Consider the following 24,477-nt stretch of genomic DNA (forward strand, 5'->3'; position numbering starts at 1 on the left):
GGGGGTGGGGGAAATCTCCCAAGCACACTCTCTGCGAGGTAATGAGGGTGGTAGACCTGTGCCTTCTTCCTCCTTGTGGACCCCTGGTTTTATGTTTCTCTTTTCAGCAATTAAGCTATCCTACATAACATGATAAGATTGGTGCCAAATCCTGGTACCTGATAGGCTGTCAGCCTAAAGGCATCACCTTGCTTGGTGAAAGGAAGGAACCCTTCTTATACAACAATTAGTCAAGCAAATTTTTCACTCATTGGATTTCCTTAAAAACAAAACAAAAAACAAACAAACCAAAAAGGATAATTCTCCTGCATCTTTTTTCAGGAAGCTGCTGGAAAAGATGCTTTACTAAAAGGGGGGAAGTTAATTTGAGAAAAAGATGACATGTGATTCAGGAAACAGAGGCTCTGTCTCGAAGTGGAAAGGCATCCCAGGATGACGTGAGTGTAGATGTGAAAATGACAGCTGTGCAGCTGGCTTACACAGCAGCTTCTATGGATTAAAACAGGCTAGAAGATTCTGGAAGAGCTATTTGCAACAAAACTGATAGAAAGCTGATGTCATACTAAGAAAAGATTCAAAAAAGCAGGGGAACGGGATGAATGTGCAATAAAAATGTAGAAAACTAGAAGAAAAAAGGGCATTTATTAACTCTGATGGAGGCGGGAAGAAGTTTTCAAGAAAAGTAAGCATAACAAAGTATGGCTCATTTTAGAATAGTGTTTTCATACTCACAATATAATGAATATTGATCTAATCAAATTATAATAGAGGGGTATATGAAGTATGTATCTGTGGAGTAGTGTTAATGAGCTTAAGAGAATAAAAGTGTCATTTTCTCCGGTGAAGAGTCAGAAGACAGTATGTAAATGTGAAAAATCAAGGGCACATAGTGTAAGTGTTATTTAGACACAAGAGGTAAATAGCCAAAAAAGTTAATGTTCAAAAGTGATCACCTCTCAGGAGTGAGAAGCAGGGATGAACCAAGATGGTGAAAGGGAGATGCTGTTTCTAATCAACCTTTTAACTATTTTACCTTTAAAACTATGTGTCTATATTAATTTTAATACAAATACATTTTAAAATAAAATTAAAAGACAAAAGTATTACTCTACTATTAGAAAAATAATAATCTGATGGGCTGAAAAAACTGATTTTCCCAGATAATTAGAAACAGAACTTAAGTCATCAATTTCTTTGTCTGCTTCAATAAGAAAGCTATCCTCAAACAACCATTAGAAAACCAAAACAATAAAATTAAACAAAATGAAGATAAAATCCCTCAAACATATTACTAATTTAAAAAATGACTAATGGTAGTTAAAATCAAGAGAGCTTATTTTAATCTTGAGTAAAAGGAAAGATACTTTATAAAGTGTAAAATTAACTAATTATGAATAAGAATAGTATTCAGGTAGCATTCATAAAAGGCCCAATGTATATAAAGCATTATGGCAAAGATTGTAGGTTATATAAAGACCCCTAGTTTATGGTCTAATAAGAAGATAAAAACACAACTACCACTCATTTAATTGAGAAACAAAAAGTAGTTCAGAAGAATGTGTTTTCTTTGAATAAGGGAAACAAAAAACATTCCATCAAAAAGGTGTGACTTAATCCAAGCTGGGAAGATTCAGACATATTGAGACAGAGGAAGATTCTTCTTACTAGGTGAAGCACCATAAGAAAAGAATAGAAATAAGAGCACAGACATATTTGGGACTACAACCAGCTGCGGGGGGAGGGGGGGGAGAGACAGAGAGAGACAGAGAGAGAGAGAGAGAGAGAGAGAGAGAGAGAGAGAGAGAGAGAGAGAGGAGGAAAGAAGGAGGAGGAAGGAAAGGGTAAACTAAAAACAATTGAATAAACAAAAAATTAAAAGAAAAACTACACACACATATGGTCAGATGCTGGGTTTGCCTTAAATACCATGCTAAGAATCTGGATTCTGTTCAGTAGGAACAGAGTGTTGTTAAAAGGCTTGGGGGTCAGTGGTCCAAGGAAAGTAGCCTTGATAGAACATTGTGCTTGAGAACAGAAGATTCTGAAACCAAGAGAAGAATGTGACTTAAGGATGGGAATGGGACTGGTAATTGAAATCCACGTGCCTAGAATCAGGTCAATTTTCCATTTGATTTTAATAGCACTTTTATAGAACTATCCATTCAAATAAATCAGTTTTGCTGGTTTCTGTAAAAATACCTGTGGATTTGTTTGATGCTCTCCTTCGAATTTCTGTCACCATCAGTCTTGAGACTTGTGTTGTGAACTGCAGAAGATCAGAAAATTTTTCTGTCATTGTATTTGGCGGAGCATTTCCAAAAACCTGTGGATGAGAGAAAAGAATTTAATGAAGCATTGTCAATTTTTTTCTTTTATTCTGATTTGAGCATTTATTTCAAAGTGTGGTATGATTTGAAAACCAAGTTTAAAAAGCATGCTTCCACAGTTACTTTGGCTCTGAATAATATGTTTAAAACACAATTCTTTCAATAAATCACGTCTAGCCACATTTCCTTATACTTGTTAATTTGTTGAACGAATCATTAAATAAATGACACCTAAGAGCAGAAGACCAGTTATCTATAGAATTTGAGTTAATCTACTTTAGAAACTTTAGAAAATATAATGTTTCTCAGAAAAAATCTAAATTAAGAATGTAGAGAATAATGGTAAGCTTCTTTGATGGTACAGATACCAGATGCTGAAAAGCAAGGACTTACCTACTATTGCTCAGTCCTAGGCTGAATATAGAAATCACTATACCTCAGAATTTTTAAATTCTAACCACAATAATCCCCAAAACAAGACTGTTAGGAAAAAGACTAGAATAAAGAAAATGAACGAAAGGGTCATGAATCTTCCCCCACCTCAATATGTCTAAATCTTCCCAGTGTGGATTAAGTCACACCTTTTTGATATGATTTTTCTTGTTTCCCTTATTCAAAGAAAACACTTTCTTTTGAACTATGTTTTTGGTTTCTCAACTCCATGACTGGTCTTTGGGTCATGAAATACACTTGTTTTCTTTTCACAGAAATCTAAGACAAATGAACTTTAGAATAAATAATTCTTAAAGACAAACCAGTATGGATTCAGCAAATAGAATAAGAAAATGAAACCTGGTGGGCTGTCATAGGAAAATAAATGGTATTATAATGACTACATAACTAGATGTATCCTGAAATATTGTTTTAAAAGGTATTCTTTATAGCTAAAAGGAAATTCTGTGTCTTCCAAAAGTATCATGATAGCTCTCTATTGTAATATTAATTGCACAGTGTGTTTTTTTCTTATTACTGTTCATATGTCATTACAAAGGGAGGAAACATATCTTCCTCCTCTTTGCATTCTCTACCAAGCTAGCACCAGGCCTTTTATAGGGAGGGTCCCTAAATATGGCAGCTCATTTAGATGCTGCCTGCCCCCACAACCAATTCTAGAGAAGATTTAGGTAGCACTGAAGGCCACATAACCTATAACATGAGAATACAAACTAAAGTAAGAAAGAAAACAAAAACAAGCAAGTAAAACACTAAGACTAGGGAATGGACTGGAAAATCGTTTAAATAAAAATCTAAGACCAAAAGACCTCTATATTTGCCAAGTTTTGCCATGAATTTTGGCTTAAATATACAAAAAAAAAAAACTTAGTCAACTATGTAGCTCATAATCTCCTTAGGTAAGAAAACTATGTTCGTGAAAGTACCTCTATTTTTCATACGATAGTAAAAAATTTTCTTCCTAGGATCTTAATAAAAGGATATAATTTATAATGTAACAACCTTGTAATAGAAATGTTTCTTACATTCTTACAATAAATACTGTTTCTTATAATCTCCCTCAAACTGAGCTGAAAGTATCAAAAGAACAATAAATCAATTCTACAGGGTATATTTTCTCCAGGTATCTACACCTATTCACTAACTTGACACAGGAGTAATTTTAAATTATCTCAAAGAACAATAAACTCTGCTTTTTAAGAACTCCTCAATAAATTGTTTCTCAGCTAAGATTTTGATAAATGTTATATGCTGTGTCACGTGTTAAATAAGACCCACATTCTTTAACAAATTGCAGATTAGAAATTGAGAAGCCTAACAATGACACATGCTTGAATATTCACTCGACCTCGACTCAGGGATGAGTGTAGAACTGTTCAGGCCTTTCGTTAAACTGACATAGATTTAAAGTAGGTAAATATTCCTATTACTCAGAATATATTAATGTACATTTTGCTCCTAAGAATTATTAAGAACTCTTTTATTCCTAAGAGTTATTAAAACAGCTTCACATAATAAATAGATAATTTCTTAGGAGGTATACGGATATGGCTATTTGAGCAGTCTTCATGCTGGGTGAATAATACACTATTAAAAATGCACCTAACTTTTCACACAAATCTTGATATTTACTGCTTTCTTTCCATATGGAATTTTTTTTTCAATAGTTAAGTCTCGCTTGAATTGAACAGTCCAAAATCAATATTAGGGGAAAAGAACTGCCCTATTTGCTAATCTGAAGTGACATACACAATTTTTAGTCCAGTGACCCAACACTACTGATGGATTCATTCTGCCATTTATTCACTCATAAATACTTATACGGAAATGTATTAAATACGACTAATAAAAGAGAGGTTGGAATTTTTACAGTTTTCTAAAATGGTGTTCTTTGTTCCTAAATACATGTAACATCCAAAGTTACATATTACTGACCACCATGAGTCCTTGAATAATTTGCTGTATAAAACAGCTTGTTAAAATTTACAATGGAGATGTAATTGTGTTATTTCATATTGTAAATAAGTTAAGATTTCTTATCAATTAATGGAAATAATTAGGGAAACACTTATATTCTTCTTGTTTCTAAGGACCACCAATTTAAGGGAAAAGAAAATGAGAGCTTCTAACACAGTCCCTTTCTCTCCTTCCTTTCCTTTTGAGACATGCCTGCCTTATGAGAACATGAACTCTCATCTGCTCTGGGTGTGGCTTGCAACTGTCCAGTTCTGCCAATGACTGGGTAAGTAAATATAACTATCTCAGGGGTGAATTTAGCAAGTGCTTTGTTGCACAGACCTAAGCTACATTCTCCAAAAGCAACTGTATTGGTATTACGTAATAAGTAATAAAGTTGCATATATGTAAATATGAAGCTGCATATATGTGAATAGTCCATCTGTCTGACTCCTGATCTGTCAGTCATTTGGCTCTCGGGATCCTTCACTAAATAAAGTCAACAGTTTAAAAAGTAAAGGTCACTTGTAAAAGATAAAGAACGACACTGTTTTCAACTCAGATGCTTCTCAAATATAAATTAGAAGTAAATTCAGAAACCAGGGGACTTTCTAAAAGAAGATCTAGTTAGCAAAGATTATATTTTAAAATACACAGTAAAGTATAACATATACCAAGGTAATTAACAGTGACGGTTAAGTTTTAGATGACTATGATGCTATTCATTTTGTAAGTTTAAACCAAGTGTTTTCTCTGTAAGCTTTTGTTATTGGGACTCAAGTTGAATTGTTTTTAAGAATGCTGGATAAATATCATTCAGCTATTCTCAGACGCCACCATAATCTTTCAGTTTGAGAGAATCAGTGGGAGAGAGGGTAGCAGCAGTGTCCTTGCAGGGCTGTGCTGAAGACTACAGGCGGCAGCTGAAGAACGCAGCATGAGATCTGGCCCAGAAAGAGGATTCAACACATGGCATTTCTCAACCTGTGTCTCTTAAAGGCAAAAATCACACATGGAAATAACACTATCGAGCACACTTAAAAATGATTCTGGAGATAGACGCCCAGGTATTAACAGTAATATGGTTTATTTACCAGTTAGCACGAATCAAGCAAAGTCTCAAAAATGAACAGTACAATTCATTTTCAGCAATCATGGTAGGAACTCTAGAGACATACCGAGCTATTCATTTATCAAAGGTATTTCTTACTAGTGGAGAATGTTCATGTATAAATGGTCAAACATTAAATAAATATGGAAATATATATATATGTATATTTCAAAACTTAATGTATGTGACGGCTTATTTAAGAGCACTTCCAGTTTGTTAATGATAACCCAGTGAATATAATATATACATATTTTTTTAATTGGTCACAATGGTACTAAAATAACTTCCTATCGATTCATTAGTTAAGAGTTGACTGAACCTTTATGGTATTTCAATCACTCATATTAAAGATGTGAGGCAATCCATATATATGTACTTTTAATAAGCCAATTAAAATACTTTTGACTTGAAAGAATTTAATAGTTAATGAGATTTATGACAACTTAGAACACAGGAGAACTAAGTCAAACAGTCTAAGCAATAGAGAACAATCACTAAAGCATCTCAAATCTACTTTCTTTGAAAAAAACAAATATCTGTATGATTCTTCTAGTCTAAGACTCATTTGAACTGACTGTAGAAGGCTAACTGATGAAGGATATTACTTATTAATTTATGTTAATAGCTGAGAATAATTGCCCTAACCATTCTAAACATTATCATCACCTCTGTAAATGTTTACAGTCTGAGAGAAGGAAATTACCTCAAACTACACAACAGCCAATAGTATATAAACAAAACGAAACAAAAGAACAGCTTCCTAGAACTGGTTCCAATAAAAATTAATGACCTCACTGGGGTCACTTGTCCACAATCAGTTCTCTCTCCCATTTTCAAAACAACGATTTTAAACCTTTCCCCACCTCTCCTCATGTTCCTACTCTCCGTCTCCTCCCGCCATCATTCTCAGCCTTTTAGTTCAAGGATTACAAAAGGAGCATCCTCTAAATGTATTAATGTTTCCATTCTCTATTCCTATTCTATCTGACCCAACTGGGATAATCTGTGAACTAGCCTCTTACTGTGCTCTTTCCTTCTCCTCCCGCCCTTGTGCTTTACTAGCCCAGCTTTCTCCACTTCTACACACATGCTGCTGGCAAGAGAAAAACCACACAACTGCATAGTTAAGATCCAGTACAAATTTATCATCTCCAACCTTCACTGGGCCCTCAAATACTCTTTTATTGTTCCTTTTCAACTATCTTTCTCATTCCCTTTCATTAATATTACAAACCATCACAATTTCCTTAAGTCCCTTACTCAACCTACTTCCTCTAGACTCTTAACAGACCACATTTTCTGACAGCTACAGGGAACTGAGGTCATTAGGCAAGATCTTATTCAACTTCCCGTTACCTTCACTCCAAATCCATATTCACAACCAACGAAGTGTGCTCTCCTACAGGATGAGGTCTCCTTCTCCTGTTCGAGGCTCACCCACCCATCTGGAATTTGACTCCATGCTCTCCATCAATTTCACTCTCTCACAAATTTCCAAATTTCCCCCTGCTGGTTTCTTCCCTTCTCTTTATGACCATGCCTGCATCTCTCCCACCTTTAAAAACAAAGCAAAACACTAGAAACATACAAGCAAAAGCCCTTTTATTGCCAAATTCACCTTCACCAATTTTTTTTTCCCTTTCAAATTTCTACAAGCCAAGTATATACTTAAGGTCTCTTGCCATCTCCCATTCACTCAACTCACTGCTTTCTGGCTCCACCATTTTAGTAACTTCCAAACTGGTAAATCTCATGGACAGTCTTCAGTTCTCGTATTACCGGGTCTCTATGTACCTGACAGTGTTGACTGCTGTCCTCCTTGTTGCAACTTTTATCTCGAGTTCTATAACCACCCTCGATTAATTCTTTTTGTACTGCAATTGACTGGCACCTGTTCTGATCCTTTATGGGTTCCCCTTTTATCATTAAATATTCATATTCTCCATGGTTCATCCTTAGCCTACTGCTCTGGCAGTATGAGCCATGAGTAATCTCCTGTCCCCATCCAGGGTTTCAATGTCCACTTCCTTGCCATTGAGTCCCAAAAATATGTGTCTGGCCAAATCCCCTCATCTGAGCTTCTAATTGCCTATTGAATACCTCTACCTGGGAAGCTCACAAATAGTTCTGACTCAATGACCCAAAGTGAATCTATCCCCTAAAACTTTCTGAGCTATTGGGAATTATCCACCCAGTTTCCCAAATTAGAAACCTAAGAGAAAGCCTTGTCTTGGCCTCTTCTAATCTCTTATTCTATTGTTTACAATCCTTTATTGGCTCCGCATGCCTCCAAGCAAAAGTATTAGCTCAATATGTGCTTCTTACCAATCTTGACAGTCTTGTTTTTTGCCCCTGCTTGACATAAAATCAACTTCTGGGGCTGCTTATAAATGTTGCACATGTTAAAATGTTTGTTGTCTTTTACCAGGACTTCTTACTCTAATTACCTTCTTGGTTAATTCAGTCCAAGTCATTCCAACCTGGCTAATGCTTAGCTTTTATGGGCTCAAGAATCCCATCACATTCTTGAGGGAGACTTCCCTTCCCCGATCCCCATAGACTTTTAGACAACTCTCTTTTTAGGAGTGCCACGACAGCCTCCAGTGCCTCTAATGCGATATTTCTTTGTTATTGTGTTATCTGTTTGTGTGTTTCTCTTTTCCAACAGAATTATGTGTTTATCTTCCTCATTATATTTTAGCTTCACAAGATTAGACTGCATTTTATCTAGGAAACTCTGGTGCATAGTACAGTGTATGGCACAATGTTTGTTTGACACAAATAAGTATCTGTGTATAGACAATTATCATCAGACAGCTGAAGCCTACTATAATATGAAAGAAAATAATATAAACAAAAAGAAGTAATTTGGAATAAATGACAATGCAAAACACGTAAGAAATTTTGAAAAACAATATTCTCAGAGGGGTGAGAAGAAGTACTGCACAAATTTGAAAGAATAAAAGAATTCAAGGAAATTAAAAATGTGACAGCATAAGGTTAATGTAGAAGACTTACTATATGATTGATTGAGTTATAGGAAAAAAGGGAACATATAAAACAAAAGGAAAATTAACAAAGAACTATTTCACAATATTTCCCAAGGAATGAATGGTACAAGTTTTCAGATTAAGAAGGTTCATCATGAAGCCTCAGTAAAATTTCAAAATACTGAGGAGAGAAAGCAGAGCTTAGAAAATTTCAGACTGAAAAAGTAACAGACACAGAGAATAAACAATATGGAGACCAAGTGAGACTAGAGGAGAGACAGTGAGTCAGAGAGGAGGGGGTAAAGAGAAAGACACAGTTGGGGGAGACAGACAGATTCAAGGGAGAGGAAGAGATAAGGGAAGAGAAAAGGTAGGGAGGAGACAGCGACAGGGAGAGAAACAGAACAGAGAATGACAAGGAAAAGAGAGAGAGAGACAGTTGGAGGAGAGAGACAGATGGAAGGAAGAGAAAGACAGAGGTAGGGTAGAGAGATGAAAGCCCAGAGAGATAGAGATGGAAAGAGAGACAGGCAGAGATGGGGATAAAGAGACTGAACTAAGAAAGGAAGGAGAAATAGAGATAGGAGAAGAACAGAGACACAGTAAGGGAAAGAAAAATAGGCAGAGCAATAAGAGAAGGGAGAGACAGGAGGAAAAGAAAGAGATGGGAGGAGGAGAGAAAAGAGACATGTAGAGAAAGAAGTTGAGACAGTTACATTATGAAGCCTGGTACAAGAGTGGAAAAATAATGGTGGTATACTATAAGGTCCATCTGTGAGTAATATTTACACCAACGTCAATAAAGCGTTAACACTCAATATTGTTTAAACAAATGGTATAACTATAAGGAAAGGATAAGAAGGAGGGTAGCACGTACTAGTGAGTATGTACGAGGTCTGACAATTAAGTTCACAAACTCATCCTAGAAAAAGAGCTACATACCTCATTGCTGAATATCACTATGGTCACCTTCGAAGTACTCCCCTTGGGAAGTTATGCAACGACACCAGCGCCTAGTCCACCCTTCAAAACAATTTTGGAACTCTTTCTCTGGAATGGCTATCAGAACTGTTCATTATATCACCCTTGATGTTCTGAATGTCATCAAAATGTCTTCCTTTCACTATTTCCTTTACCTTTGGGTAAAGAAAGAAGTAATGGGGGCCAGATCAGATGAGTAGGGAGGGTGTTCCAATATAGTTATCTGTTTACTGGCTAAAAACTCCCTCACAGACAGCGCCGTGTGAGCTGGAGCATTGTCGTGATGCAAGAGCCACGAATTGTTGGTGAAAAGTTGAGGTTGTTTTCGTCTAACATTTTCATGCAGCCTTTTCGGCATTTCCCGATAGTAAACTTGGTTAACTGTTTATTTAGTTGGTACAAATTCATAATGAATAATCCTTCTGATATCAGAAAAGGTTAGCAACATCGTTGCAAACAAGTTCACGAACTTAATTGTCAGGCCTTGTATGTTATGGTTTGGAGGCATGGGGAATAAAAAAGCTAATTCTCATAAATCTCAGTAGGAAGTCAATTAAAACTGAATAATCAAGAAACAAGCAGTAAAAGTACGTTATTTAAAAGCTGAAAAAGTAGCAGCCGCAATTAGTGGTGGAGAGGAGTAGGTACCTCACTAGTGTGTGGAACTACTTGACTTTTTAAACTATGTACTTGTATACCTTTGATAACCTAAAAATTATTTTAAAAGTCCCCACCAAGACTGCTACAAGTAATCAACTTGATAAAATAAAACATTAATTCTATTTCGTCTCTCTCTGATAGAAAATCTGCCGAACAACAAAGCAAACTGAGATGATTCTTTGAAGTGTACAAATGACTTTGGCAATTGCACCATTGGGTGCCATAAACCATCACTTCAAAAAATAATGAAAATAACAAATGATTAATTTACAATCTATCCCTATTCCAAAACTCAACCATGAAAGGAAGATTTTATTAAATGCTCATGGTCTTTCTTGTATCTGTTAGAACTAAGTGGAGTTCATTCCGACCAGCTCTCACATCAAGTCACATTATTTTAGAGCAAATTGAAAGGAAGGAATGAAAACATCAAGCTTCTTAAAAACTAATTCTATCATTTCCCCCCCCTACTTGTGACTTATTATGCCCTGAAGATTCCTGCGTGCCACCCAGTCCACAGGCATGTGCCTGGCCCCTGGACTTACCCTGTTAAACACCGGCAGCATCATGTAAAGCTTCTCTTCTTGTTCCTTCTGAGTCATGTGCCGAGGCGGATGGCATAGCTCAGTGAAGAGCCGGCGAAGGTGCATGAGTCCTAAGGCGTTGTCTTGCGGGCTGCACTCCTCCTGCCTCGGCCGTCCCATGATCCTCTTCACCATGTTCATCTTGGCGGGTTGGTGATAAACACTTCTAATTCTGTAGGAAGATATGCATACACAGTCAAAAATGTCATCATCTTCACCAAGTCAAGCATGCATGAAGAGCTTATGAAAGCTCTGAAAAATAGAAAATTCTGACTAAAGTAGTTTTTCTACCTCTTTAAAAAGGTAGAAAGGCAAAGCTAACTGTGGTACATCTCTAAATGACATATTATAGTCACAGCACTCAACTATCCTACTAGCTTTGACACAATTTTTGTATAAAACGTGAAACATTAACTGGGCAAGTAACAAACATTTCCAATTAAGTTAGTCATATCAAGTTCAACAAATAAAGGGATCACAAATCTTACTATTAATATGTTGCTTAATAGCTGAGCATATGTAAGAAGAAAGAACAGTATCAAGTGTCACCTTATATCAAAACATCCACACACAAAAAAACACACACACAAAAAAAACCCCACAAAGTTTTCTGTTTAATTATTTTTTTTCTAGATGAAGGATTTCACTTTGGTACCTGCTAAAGAGTTTACTTTGTGTTATAATTTGAAAACATGCAAATTAAATAAAATGATATCCCTATATATTTTCCATATCGTAAGATAACAGTAAAAATTATATAACTGAAGACCACTTTTTCAAACTACTTTTTCAGACCACTTTGGTAGGTCGTGTTACTTCATTCAGATCATGGTGAGCATTTAAAAATGAAATAGAAGATACTGGAACACATATAGTAAGGGTGATTATTATTTTATGAAACTTCTAGGTAAGGGAGTATCTGCGTGTACTGCATCGTAATATAAAATGTATCTCTGGCTAGATCTGCAGTTAAGAAATAAACAAACCAACCACTGAGTCAGAATATACACCGGAATCAATAACACTAAGCCTTCAGAAAGCATCATCAGCCCTTTTCAACCACCACTAACTGTGCCAGCAATTAGCTCATTTCAGACACAAAAACAGGATATCTTACAAGAGGAATCAGGATGGCTGGGAGGCTATTATGGATATAAGGAATTTGGATGAAAGGCAATCTGCCTTTTAATCTGTAGGAAAGCAGGAATAACTTGAAGATTTTCATTTTGCTGCTTCACCACGTAAGCCAGAAGGCCATTTCTTAAGAAATGAAAGACTACTGCTAGGCTAGAGCTTTATTTACTAAACATCTGTCTATTGATTTTTTTTTAAACTGTAAGAAAAACTAGCATCTTAAACATGCTCTTCCTGGAGAATTTTGAGTGAATTCCGTATGTGGCTATGGACATATGTGTATGTACTAGCTAGACTGCAACAGGAGGCCATGACGTGACTCACCACAGGTGAGGAGCAGAAAGACACAGGCTTGTCTGGGTGAGTGACTGCTGTGCAAAAAGCACTTAATACGCCCTAAGGGGTTCAATCGCAGGGACGAGTGCTTAGACGTATAGGCAAAGGGCCAAGGAGAACCTCTACTACGAAATAACAACCAAAAGTTAGTCCAGTTCAAAAGTGTTCTTGGAAAATAGATAAGTCCTCCAAATACAAAGATTTCAACAAATATATTCAAATAGCCTACTATGTGCTGGTATGTATAGTCTTAGGAATCCCCAGAACAAAGAACAAATTTGAAGTGAATTATAAAATACAAATTAGCTAATATCTTAGGTTATGGCATAGCTCTGCTCTTTTTCCTTAGCCTGCAGCTAGAGTTCATAATCCAGAGTCTGCAGATAGGATTTAGGGGATTCATGATCCTCTAGTACTTTAAGAGATCCCCAGCTATCAAAGGCGTCTATGTCATTAAAAAAAAAAGTCAAGTATTACTCTGTATCTGTAAAACTTTAAAGCCCTTTCAGACCATCTTCTTTGTTCCTCATTCCAACTTAAACAAGTGGGCGGATGACAGGACAGATTCTACCTTTAAGTGAAACCCCAAGATAACAACAATTTGCTCAAAATCTCACAGTGAAAAGGAATTGTATGAGAATCCAGACCTTTATCTCCCGGGCAAGTGCCCTTCCCCGGTTTACTCACATTCATGTGCCTATTTTAAATTATACAATTCGTAGAAACTTTGACTCTGTTTAGCATATTTATTATTTAGCATAAAGTAGCAATTAGAATGCGAAAGAAATATTTTTGATTTTTCTGAAGATAGACTAATCAACTTTCACCCTAGTAAAAAAACACACACATGATCACATATTGGCAAACATTAACTGGATGTAATCAAGCTATTCTACCATTATTTAATATTTATTAGATACAAAAGGATACGTATCAATCAACTAAATGGGTTTACTGGTATTTCTAAATTGCTCATATAATCTCAGTGATAGAAAAAACTCAGATTCCTCCTTTTTCTCTTAATTTACCAAGAAACACTTAAGCATGTCAGATTGCTGAATCATTGCTTTGTCTGCATTTCAATGTTTATATTTAAAGTCAATTCAGACCAAGAAGTACCATGTTTAAAATACTCTTCAGGAGTGAAAGACAAGAAAAAAAACAGGAAATTTTCAGTCAAAGCTGTTCAAACATGCCCACATAAGATAGGTAACTTCAGGTTAAAGGCTCTTTAACCCACTTGAAAGATGAGTTTCTCTCATCCGTAAAATCTTTCCTTACAGCTTTTGTGTAATGCATACATAAAATGACATCATTTCTATAAAGTGTCAAGCACATTAGTCACATTCAGTAATTCTTTTATTTCTTTTCTTCCTTCAGCTTGAGCATGAAACATTTAATTCCTTTTCCTTTACAGTTTTAGTTAGCTATTTAAGCAAGGGAAATAAAATACCATAATCCCTTATAGTATTATAGTTTAGAGACTTAAAAGCGATAAACAACAACAAAAAAAAAATCAAAGAGAAATGCATTTCTTAGTTGGATTTCAATAGGAGGTTTATAAAGCAATATAGAAGCGATATGCAAAATATAATAATAATGAGGACAAATAGAATGGTTTTTTTATGCAATGTTATTAGGAGTTTTCAAAATATTTATGAAGATTATTGTGTATAAGAACTCTGTTTTGTTTCACAAGAGAACAGTGTTTGTACTGCCAACAGGGGGTTATTTAAATAGCAATGAGATAATTACTGCAATGAGCCCAGACAGTATTTCTTATTCTAATCTCTTGTGTTAATGCTTGAAAATCCCAGACACTTTAACTCTGCCCACTCCAAATCCTTTAAACAGTTTGCCATTACTTAAATTATAGAAGGATACAGAACAAGTTAATTTTTAAAATACATTCAGCAAGTAACTAGTTGCCTTTCAGTAGCTCAGCTAAAAACTTAGAATAGCTTTTCTAAATAACTGTAATTCCACGAGAGAAATAGCTAGCTCATATGGCCAAGGGAAATTTTAAACTTTCATTAAAGAATTATGAGTAATTGCTCAGGTTTTTTATTTTTCCTTAAACTTTCTGGGGGAAAATACTATTTTTTTCTCATACTATGAACAGTAAAGGCAAAACTTCTTACACTTTTAAGAATAAAGGCAAAACTTTGAGACGCTCCCAATAAACTGGTATATAACCCATCAATCTAACATGTACGCTGAAAAACAACTATAGATAGAGTCCTGAATTAGAATTTAAAACTTCTACCTGCTGAAGCATTAAGTTTTTGCCATTCAAAGGCAGTCATTATCACATTTTAGCCTCATCTATGAGATATTACAAGGTCAGCCATCTCATTTCCATGGCACAACACAATTACTGAAGACATATTCCCAACACCCCCTTACTCTTCCCGTGTGTGAACTCAGCATCCTATACCTACAGTGAACTGAACAATTTCTCAAAGTATCCTTTCAGTGTGCTCAATTTTCTCTCTTCATAGACGAAAGCATGTTCCAAACCCAAAAGCAATGTGCCTTCATTTAAGAGCACTTCACTTAGATGTTGATTGCCCATTGTCAGCCACCACTGTTGACATCTCCCTGATCCCCTTCTTGAACCCTTCCTTCTAGGATCCCCACTGCTGTTTTGGGAGCCCCAAGGGCACATTTACCCTAATAGTTAAACGGCAGTTAGGTTATCTGATATGATTAACAGAGTGCAATTAAATTGTATTATGGAATAAACAAACTTGTGTAAGTTGATCTGAGATATCTGATATTCTCTGAAAGTGTATCTTTATACAAATTGTGTTCAAAATTCTTTATAAAAGACCTGCAAAAGAATTTTTGTAGCACAATGCTTCTGTAATTTGTGACTGCCTAATACTGACACATTTCACATTCTACATTATCTCCTCGAACTTCTAGTTCATCATTCGGCTTCACAGTGTCCTCTGTGGATGGCACAGTGCAGGGCGACTGGCCTCAGGTATGAGACGCACATGAGCAGCACTAGAACTTTCAGGGCCATTTCCGAGGCCTATCACCACTAGGAATTTCTCTATTTCTGAAATTTCAAGTTTTGAAATCTCACTCTGAGATAACTTTCAACCATTTACCTTTCTCGCTTCCTAAATCTGTGGAATCACTTACTCTTTTTGACCTCCCAAATCTCCTATTTCTCAGCAGAGATCAGACCACATTTAATCTCTTTAATGACATTCTCAAATGTACCTTTACTTCCCTTGCACTCCTCACCTATACACATTCCCAACCATTATTCATGCCCGGATGAATCCAACCACACAATTTCTCCATTTCTAATTTTGGGTTGCTGGATACTGTGGAGAAAACTACAATTTTGCAGTCTGGTTACAACATCAATTTATAATTTTCTAAAACTATTATTTCCATAAATAAAAGTTAATTCCAAATGGATTAATAATCTAAATGTAAACAAACAATAAAATATTACAAATATAAAATGAAATAATTTAGGGTAAATTCTTCTTGAAAGGAAAAAAATATTTATAGCAAAAATACCACAAAGTTAAAAGATAGACAACAAATGGGAAAAAATATTAGCAATCCTTATAGCAAAGTACTTATAACTAGAATATCCATGTAACTCTTAAAATCAATAACCTCACAGTAAATAAGAATGAAACAGAAATAAACTATCTCCAGTAAAAATACTACACATATGAAATGCAACACAACACACATAAAAAGGTACTTAAAATCAGTAATAATTGAGAAATGCAAACAAAAACAAAGTAAAACTGTTTGCTCTTCAGTTTGCCAAAAACTAATAGGATTTATGAAATACATTCATAGTAAAAACAGGAAAAATGGAAATGTACACACATTTCCATTATTGATTAGAATGTAAATCAAGTCTTTTTTAGGGCAATCAGTATCAACATACCTACTCGTTGTCTAGTTAAGACCTCTTCCGGGAAGTTATCCTATAGCCATAATCACATTACAAGGTATTACTGCATTACATGTTATTATAATTGTTTATAATGAATAGGTAATTCATGGTACATCTGTATTATGGAATAACACAGTTCTTAAAAGTTAGGAGGGAAAAAAAGAAGCTAAAGTTTAAAAATCAGGGAGTCAGCACCAAAATGTCAATAGCTCAGAAGTCATCACTCTTGTTCTTAAACAAGAAACAGTTGAATAAAGTAAAAATCAAAGATTTTTTTTAAAACCCATCGGAGAACTGATGTTGCAGGGCAAACCAACCCCTGAAATCTAGAGAGACAAGGAATTCAGAGAGTCACAGCTGCAATCTGCTTACCTGGAACAGAAGTCCCTGCAACCACAAACTGGTAGAACACTTCAATGTTAACTGCTGAACTGTTAGAGGTTGACAATGAGCTAGCATGAGAGGGAAAAACTCCAGGAACCACAGTCTGGGGGCCCTCATCACAACTTCCCTGGGTTGTACCTCCAGACCCCCTCTAAAATCCCCTCCTGGCTCTGGCAGGTGGAGGGGGAAGAGTAATCACTGTGACGTGTTCCCAGAGCATTCACCATAACAGGGTGAAATATTGTACCTTGTCCCCCCTTAGGGAAAGGCATTAAGGCATTTGTTCCAACCCAAATGGCCCAGCCTTCCAGTCTCACCTGAGGGGATAAGGGTAGAAGCTGGAGAAAGCAATAACTACAAGAAATCCTTGTGAAAGGTCACAGCCCAGAGTCACAGGCCCACTAAAACATTGAGATTTAATTATATGATTATATAAAGTTCCCTTCTTCCATACTTTATAACCACACCAACAGGTTTCTAAGGAACAATCAAAAGGAAATGCTACAAATCAAAAGCACAATAACAAATATGAAGAATGCTTTGATGAGTTCAATAGTAAATTGGATGAGACCAAGGAAAGAATCAGTGAGCTTGAAGCTAAATCAATAGAAACTTGCAGAAGAAAGAGAGAAGGGAGCAGTGGCATATTTGAAGTGATAATGGCTGAGAACTTCGCAAAATCAATGACATCAAACCAATGATATGGAAAGTTCAGAGACTATCAAGCAAGACAAATACCTAAAAGATTGTATTTAGGCATATTGTACGCAAACTGCAGACAATCAAAGATAGAAATCTTGAAAGAGGGTGTGGTGGGAGTAGTGGGGGAGGGAAAGCACCTTTCCTATAAAGAAACAAAAATATCACAGTAGATTTCTCACCCACGCCATGCTAACAAGAAGAGAATAGAGGAAAATATTTAAAGTACTGGAAGAAAAACCTATCAGCCTAGAATTCTATATCCAATGCAATTATCCTTCAAAAGTGAAGGAAGAATAAAGAATTTCCCAGACGAGCAAAGGAATAAATGAAGGTAAAATAAAATCTTCCATTTTTCCTTAATTGACCTAAAACATTGTTTTAAAAGTAGCAGTAATGTATTGGGTGATTATAGTTTACAAATTAGTGAGATGAGAGCAATGTCATAAGGGATGAGAAGGAGGAACTGGGAATACTACTGCACTATACCTCAGTAATGAAGTGTTACTTTAAGGCAGACAAGGCTGGTAAAAAATGTACACTCTAGGGCAACCGCTAAAGGTTTTTGTTTTTTTAATACATTTAATTGCTATGCAAAGAGATGAGATAAAAGCCAGTCATACAAAATGCTCCGTTAAAACCAGAGAAGACAGAAAAGGGATAGGAATAAACAGAGACTAAATGTGAAAAACACAAAAGTTACAAATATGGCAGATATTAATACAACTATATCAACAATCTCTTTAAATGTAAATGGTCCAAATGCACCAACTGAAAGACAGAGAATGTCGGAGTGGATTAAAAAGCATGTCATAATTATATGTCTACAAGAAAGCTGAATATAAATAATAATCATGAATAATAAATATAAATAATCAGGTTAAAAGTAAAAGAGATGGAGAAAGATATAACATGCTAACTCCAATCAAAAGACAGCTGAGTAGCTATGTTAATTTAGAAACACAGTCTTTAAAACAAGGAAAAATATCAGGGATAAAGAAGGGTATTACATACTGACAAAGGGGTCATTTCTCCAAGAAGACACAACAATCCTTAAAATGTATAAACCTAACAAGAGTATCAATCTACGTGAGGCAAAAACAGAAGTAAAGGGAGAGACAAATTTACTATTAAGAGTTAGAGACTTCAACAGACCTCACACAATAATTGATACATCGAGTGTGCAGGAAATCAATAGATATAATTTACTGAACAGTCCCAACAATCAACTAAATATATAGTTGAGATTTATAGAACATGACATCCAACAACAGAATACATACTCTCTTCAAACTCCCATGGAACACTCACCAAGATCACATACAGGAGTAGAAACACACCTTAACAAATTCAAAAGGACAGAAATCATGCTAAGTATGCTCCCAGATCACAATGGAATTAAGCAGGAAATCAGTAACAAAGACAACTGGAAAAGCCCCAAATATTTGGAAATTAAACAACACACATCTGAAAAACAAGAGTCAAAGTGTCAAGAGAAATTAAAAAATCTTTTAAACTAAATGAAAATACAATTTACTCAAATGTATAAAATGCAGTAAAAGTTGTTCTTAAAGGGAAATTTGTACCGCTAATGATCTAAAAATAACTTAAACTTCTACCTTAAGAAAACAGAGAAGGGGCCAGCCTGGTGGCTCAGGCGGTTAGAGCTCCGTGCTCCTAACTCCGAAGGCTGCCGGTTCGATTCCCACATGGGCCAGTGGGCTCTCAACCACAAGGATGCCAGTTCAATTCCTCGAGTCCCGCAAGGGATGGTGGGCAGCGCCCCCTGCAACTAAGATTGAACCCGGCACCTTGAGCTGAGCTGCTGCTGAGCTCCCGGATGGCTCAGTCGGTTGGAGTGCATCCTCTCAACCACAAGGTTGCCGGTTCTACTCCCGCAAGGGATGGTGGGCAGTGCCCCCTGCAACCAGCAATGGCAACTGGACCTGGAGCTGAGCTGCTCCCTCCACAACTAAGATTGAAAGGACAACAACTTGAATTGGAAAAAAGTCCTGGAAGTACACACTGTTCCCCAATAAAGTCCTGTTCTCCTTCCCCAATAAAATCTTTAAAAAAAAAAGAAAAAAAAAAAAAACAGAGACGGAAGAGCAATTGAAGCTTAAAGGAAGCAGAAGGAAAGAAATAACAAATTAGGGCAACAAATGAATGAAATTGAAAACAGGAAAACAACAGAAAACCAAAACCTGGTTCTTTAAAACGATTGACAAGTATTAGTCTCTGCCTTGAATTCATCTTCCCTCAGTTTTCTTCTGAAAAACAAAGCAGATATCACACCACTTCTCTGATTTAAAACCTCTGTTGATTCCCTACTGTCTAATAAATGGAAGCACCTTAATCTAAGTTCTTAGACACGTGGCCCCATTTATATTTCCAGCTTCCTTTCTCAGTAAGCCAGAAGCTTCACTAAATTCTGCTATATTGAAAATATCTCCCAGGCTTGTTGGCTTCTCTCCCCCTCTGTGTGTTTGTGTATGTTGTCCATTCTGCCAAGGATGTCCGTTCCTCTGCTTTTCCTAGTGGCTGAGCTCTAAGGTCATCTTCTCAGAGAAGTCTTTCTCAAACCTCCAGGCAGTTTGTTGTCCCTTTCATGGTTGTCCACCATGGTACTTTACTTATAGTCTGTTTGTATAGAGCATATAAAATATATATGTTGGATCGAGGTTTGCTAAATAAGTTGTTTACTAGTAGGGACAGGTCTATGGCCGCACATGTGTGATAAAAGGGAAAGTAAAGGGACAGCTATCATCACTGTTATTCTACTGTAACTAACATATACTAATAAATGGCATTTATTCCCATTTAACTTATAATTTCCTCAGTGGTGGCAACCAAATCTTACTGAACTTTGTATCCCTAATTCACAGTAGGTGACGGGGGAATGAATGTTAAAATACTTACATATGGTCATATACTGAGTATGTTTTAGCATCAGATTTTATGTCCAGACATTTTGAATTCTGGATGTGCTAGTTTTACTATTCCTAACAAAAATTTACATATTACATATAACATTTTTAAACACTTACAATTTATAATCCTAGTTCTCATCCTATAGAAAGTCCTCATAGTTTGTAAACACCAGAAAAAAATTTCATTCACAACGACTTACTCTAAATTGAAAAGGTACCAACTTACTTAAATAAAGATAATTTCTTTTTGCTTAGTTATCAGTATGTCTCATTAAACAATGAATTCCCTGAAAGCAGGCTGTGCTCTCCAATCCCTAGCTGAGGACTCAGTACACAGTAAAAATAAATGAATGGATGTAGGAGAGATTCCCATAGCTTTAAGGAAAAGCAGGAATTCCAAGGCTCTTCATTACCTGGCCTCTTCCTACATCCAACCCCATTCATCTCCCACCTTTCCACTTTACTCCACCTAGACCAAGACTCCTGCAGGTCTCCCTGTGGTGCCTTCCCATTTCTGGGCCTCACACACCTGGAACCCTCTCCTGGAGGACCCTTCCCCTCCAGCACATCTCATTAGGCTGATTGCTACTAATCAGCTTTTAACTCTCCAGCTCACCGCGCCTCTCCTACGAAGCCTTCCCAGATCTCCCAGTTGGAGACAGCTGTCCCCTTCTTTGTTGCCATACAATCCTGTGCCTGTCTTTATCACAGCTTTTCTCACATTGTTATGTTACTGTCATTTTGTTTGTCTTTTTCCAATCCTGGAAAAATAATATAAGATTATGGAAGGCAAAGATCACGTCTTACTCAACTTTCTCCCTAATATCTAACACAGCACAGTCCCTGACAAATAAGACAATAAATGAGTAAAACGCAATCAACAAAGTTTAGAAGATGAATGAATTAGAGGCAGCTCAAATCAAAGATAAGTTACCGTGATTTAACACAGGCCAAAGAGGGGTAGAATTTTCTCTGAATTCCTTATGTGTTTATTCTGGGCTTGTAAGACAACCTTGCTCTTTATGGTTTGAATTCAGTTTTTTACTTGAAAAGGTTATCAGCCATTACCATATGAATGTTTTTGTTGGGACGTGTGGTAACCCATAGAGTATTTTTTTTTTAAAGTCAATGAAAACTGGTGTAAATTCAGAAATTAAGAACTATAAATGTGAAGGCAGGGGCAGAAAAGGAAAAACATTACTACTTAATAGTTAGGTTTGGTTGGTAAACAGACGATGACAAATCAAAAGGCAATAAGCCAGATATGCTGTGTCAACAACATACTGAGGACAAGAACATCTAAGAGGAAGTCAGTTTACCAGCGTCAACGACCAGTCATTACTGAACAAGCTGGAATACATGCTGTGATCAGAACGTGATGAAAAGAAAATGACAAACGCAAGAGATTGTGCAGAAGTGTATTACTAAGACCTCACAAATAAGAAAATAAAATAATGACAGCAACAAAAATACTGGTAAAGTAAATGTTGGTTTTTTTCACAGACTGATTACATAGGAATGAAAGTTTTTAACGTGAATTCTTAAATTTTATTTTTCTCAAAATATGAAACTTAATATGCTCTGATAAATTTTGTTCTAACAAGTAGTTATCTTAGAAGTTATGTACACATAATGATGCTAACATGGTTCAAAACACTTTTTAAAGTTCCTCTTTAAAGATTGCTTTCAGAACATTTTATAAGCCACATCTAAAAATCAGTCTCATCATTTATCAAGTTTTGCCCAAAATGGAATTACCCAGCTTGCTCATTTGTCTTTGTTTCCATACTTCCTCCAAATAACTTCTGTCTATTACTAAATATGAAATCCTTTCAAAAGATTGAAAATTCACCACTAATAATAAAAAGAATGCACTGCAGACTCTGTAGCTGATTATCGGAAAAAATTCTAAACAGATTCTATACAACGACATTGTTGAAATTTAATTCCTTAAGTGTCTACTATATACAAAGCACGGTGGGAGAACCAAGTCCCGTTTTTATCCCCACTATGGTGTGGCTATTTCATTTTTACAGAATTCCAAACAGATTAGTACACAACTTCCCTTAAAAGTGGCATGCAATGGGATAAAGTCAAAACCCTTTTCAAGGCACAAAAGGCTCCTCAAAATCTGTTGTGCATCTAATTTTGAAGCTGTTTTTTTCCTATAGCGCTCCCCTCATTCTACGTTCATACTGTATCACCTAATTTGCTGTTTCCTGAACATGACATTCAAACCCTTGATGCTTTTTCCATATGGTCTTTCCTCTGCCTAAAATGGCCTCCTCAGTTTTACTGCCTGGCAACTAATCATGGATAGTTCATGACCTTGCTTAATCCTAAAACAATCTAAACATATCTTCACAGTCATAATTTGACCATTGATTCAAAAAATATTCATCAAGGCTCTCCCCCACCCCACCTGAATCTCTCTCTGTTCCAGCTACCTAGATCTGCTTTCAGTAAGTAGCTTATATTCATCATGTTCTATTTGAGAAAATAGAACTTTTAAACTATTTAGAAGACTGTGTTGGAAAATTTGTTTTATAACCTCAGGGTAAGAAAGAATGTCTTTAAAAAACTACATACACGGAGCATCGAGGAGAGACAACCAAGATGGCACAGTAGATAAACGCTGCGTCTTCTCTCTCACAACCACATCAAAAATCACAACTAATCTACAAAACAACCACTATTGGGAATTGCCTAAAATTAAGCTGAACTGAAGCCTTTCAACTAAGGACTTGCAGAAGAAGCCACCTCCAGACTGGGAAGGTCAGAGACATGGCACGGGCTGGTCCCACACCCGTGTGTGACCATGAAAGATCAGAGGGCTATTTCGGCTGATGGGAGTCCCTCACCATCCCCTAAAGGAGCGAGAGATACCAGCCCCACTCCAGCCCAGGGTTCCAGTGCTGGGGAGAGAAGTCCCATAATTTGTGCCTGTGGAAACCGGTAGTGATTGAGGGAGATTGTGACTGAGTGAGACTGAGTACAGCTGCACTCACAGGCGCTCCTCTAAAGGGACCGCACACAGACTTACCCACCAGCGGAATCACTCACTCTGAGCTCCAGCGCTGGGGCAGCAGATGGAAAGGGGGCAGGGACAGGTGAGCTGGCGGAGGCCACTGTTTCTTTGTTGAGCCCGCCCCCTTCCCAGTGCCTGAAGACAGGCGGCCACCATTTCTGAGTCTCCACTGTTGGTTCCCCCTGCCCTGGTGATTTGAGACCCTGCCCCACCCAACTTTCAGGCACATCCAGGCGCTTTCAGTGGCTTTTTCGTGTAGATCGCCTGCCTTGGTTCAACCTGCAGAATTTCTTAGAGTCTCTCAAAGATTCGCAGAACCCAGACAAGCAGTATCTGGCTTGAGCATGTCCTGTACCTCTGGCTGAGCAGCCCTAAGCTGGCACTAGCGGCAGCCGACCTTGGTTCATGTAAGGGTTGGCCTCTCAAAGACGCTTCCAAGCACAGCACGGGCAGCAGCCATCTGCGGATTTCTTTCTGGCTTCCTCAGGGTGGCCCCAGGTGGGCACAGGCTGTGGCTTTAGTAGACCTATAGCAGATCCCCTCCAAGATGGTCCTAGGGCTGGCTGCCCCAGTGGCCAGCTTGAAAGCAAGCTGGTGTATCGCCCAGGCTGCCTTTAAGAACGACACACCCAAGGGGCAGATTGGGCAGGCACCAGAGTCCTGCTGAGGCAGATCCTGCTCTGTAGGGTCAGCCCCTGCACAACAACTCTTCCACTGTAGTCAAGCCCAGTCCTCACAACCAGTGAGCCCAAGGGTCAGTCCCTCACATTGACGTGCAATTATCAACCAAGGCTCAACTACAAGAGGAGGGCACACACAACCCACACAAGGGACACACGTGGTGCACGTGGCTCAGGTGACCAGAAAGACTGCACCACTGAGCCCCACAGCACACCTACTCATAAGGCCACTCTACTAAGACTGGAAGACATAGCAGCCCTACCTAACACATAGAAACAAACACAGG

At 37.1% G+C, this 24,477-nt stretch overlaps 1 protein-coding gene across 8 annotated transcripts in view; it reads right to left on the reverse strand.

The window, feature by feature from the left end:
* The window catches only part of WDFY3 (WD repeat and FYVE domain containing 3), a 248,184-nt gene that overhangs the window by 147,618 nt on the left and 76,089 nt on the right, over positions 1 to 24,477 (reverse strand). For all 8 annotated transcript variants that reach the window (XM_081056216.1, XM_081056218.1, XM_081056217.1 and 5 more), the window contains 2 exons: positions 11,024 to 11,234; positions 2,200 to 2,323 (listed from right to left, as the gene is read on the reverse strand). In XM_081056216.1, coding sequence (XP_080912342.1) covers positions 2,200 to 2,323; positions 11,024 to 11,203 — 304 coding nt within the window. In that variant the 5' untranslated portion in view covers positions 11,204 to 11,234. The remainder of the gene's footprint in view (positions 1 to 2,199; positions 2,324 to 11,023; positions 11,235 to 24,477) is intronic.

The sequence above is a fragment of the Rhinolophus hipposideros genome, assembly GCF_964194185.1.
Source record: "Rhinolophus hipposideros genome assembly, chromosome: 1".
Lineage (NCBI taxonomy): Eukaryota > Metazoa > Chordata > Mammalia > Chiroptera > Rhinolophidae > Rhinolophus > Rhinolophus hipposideros.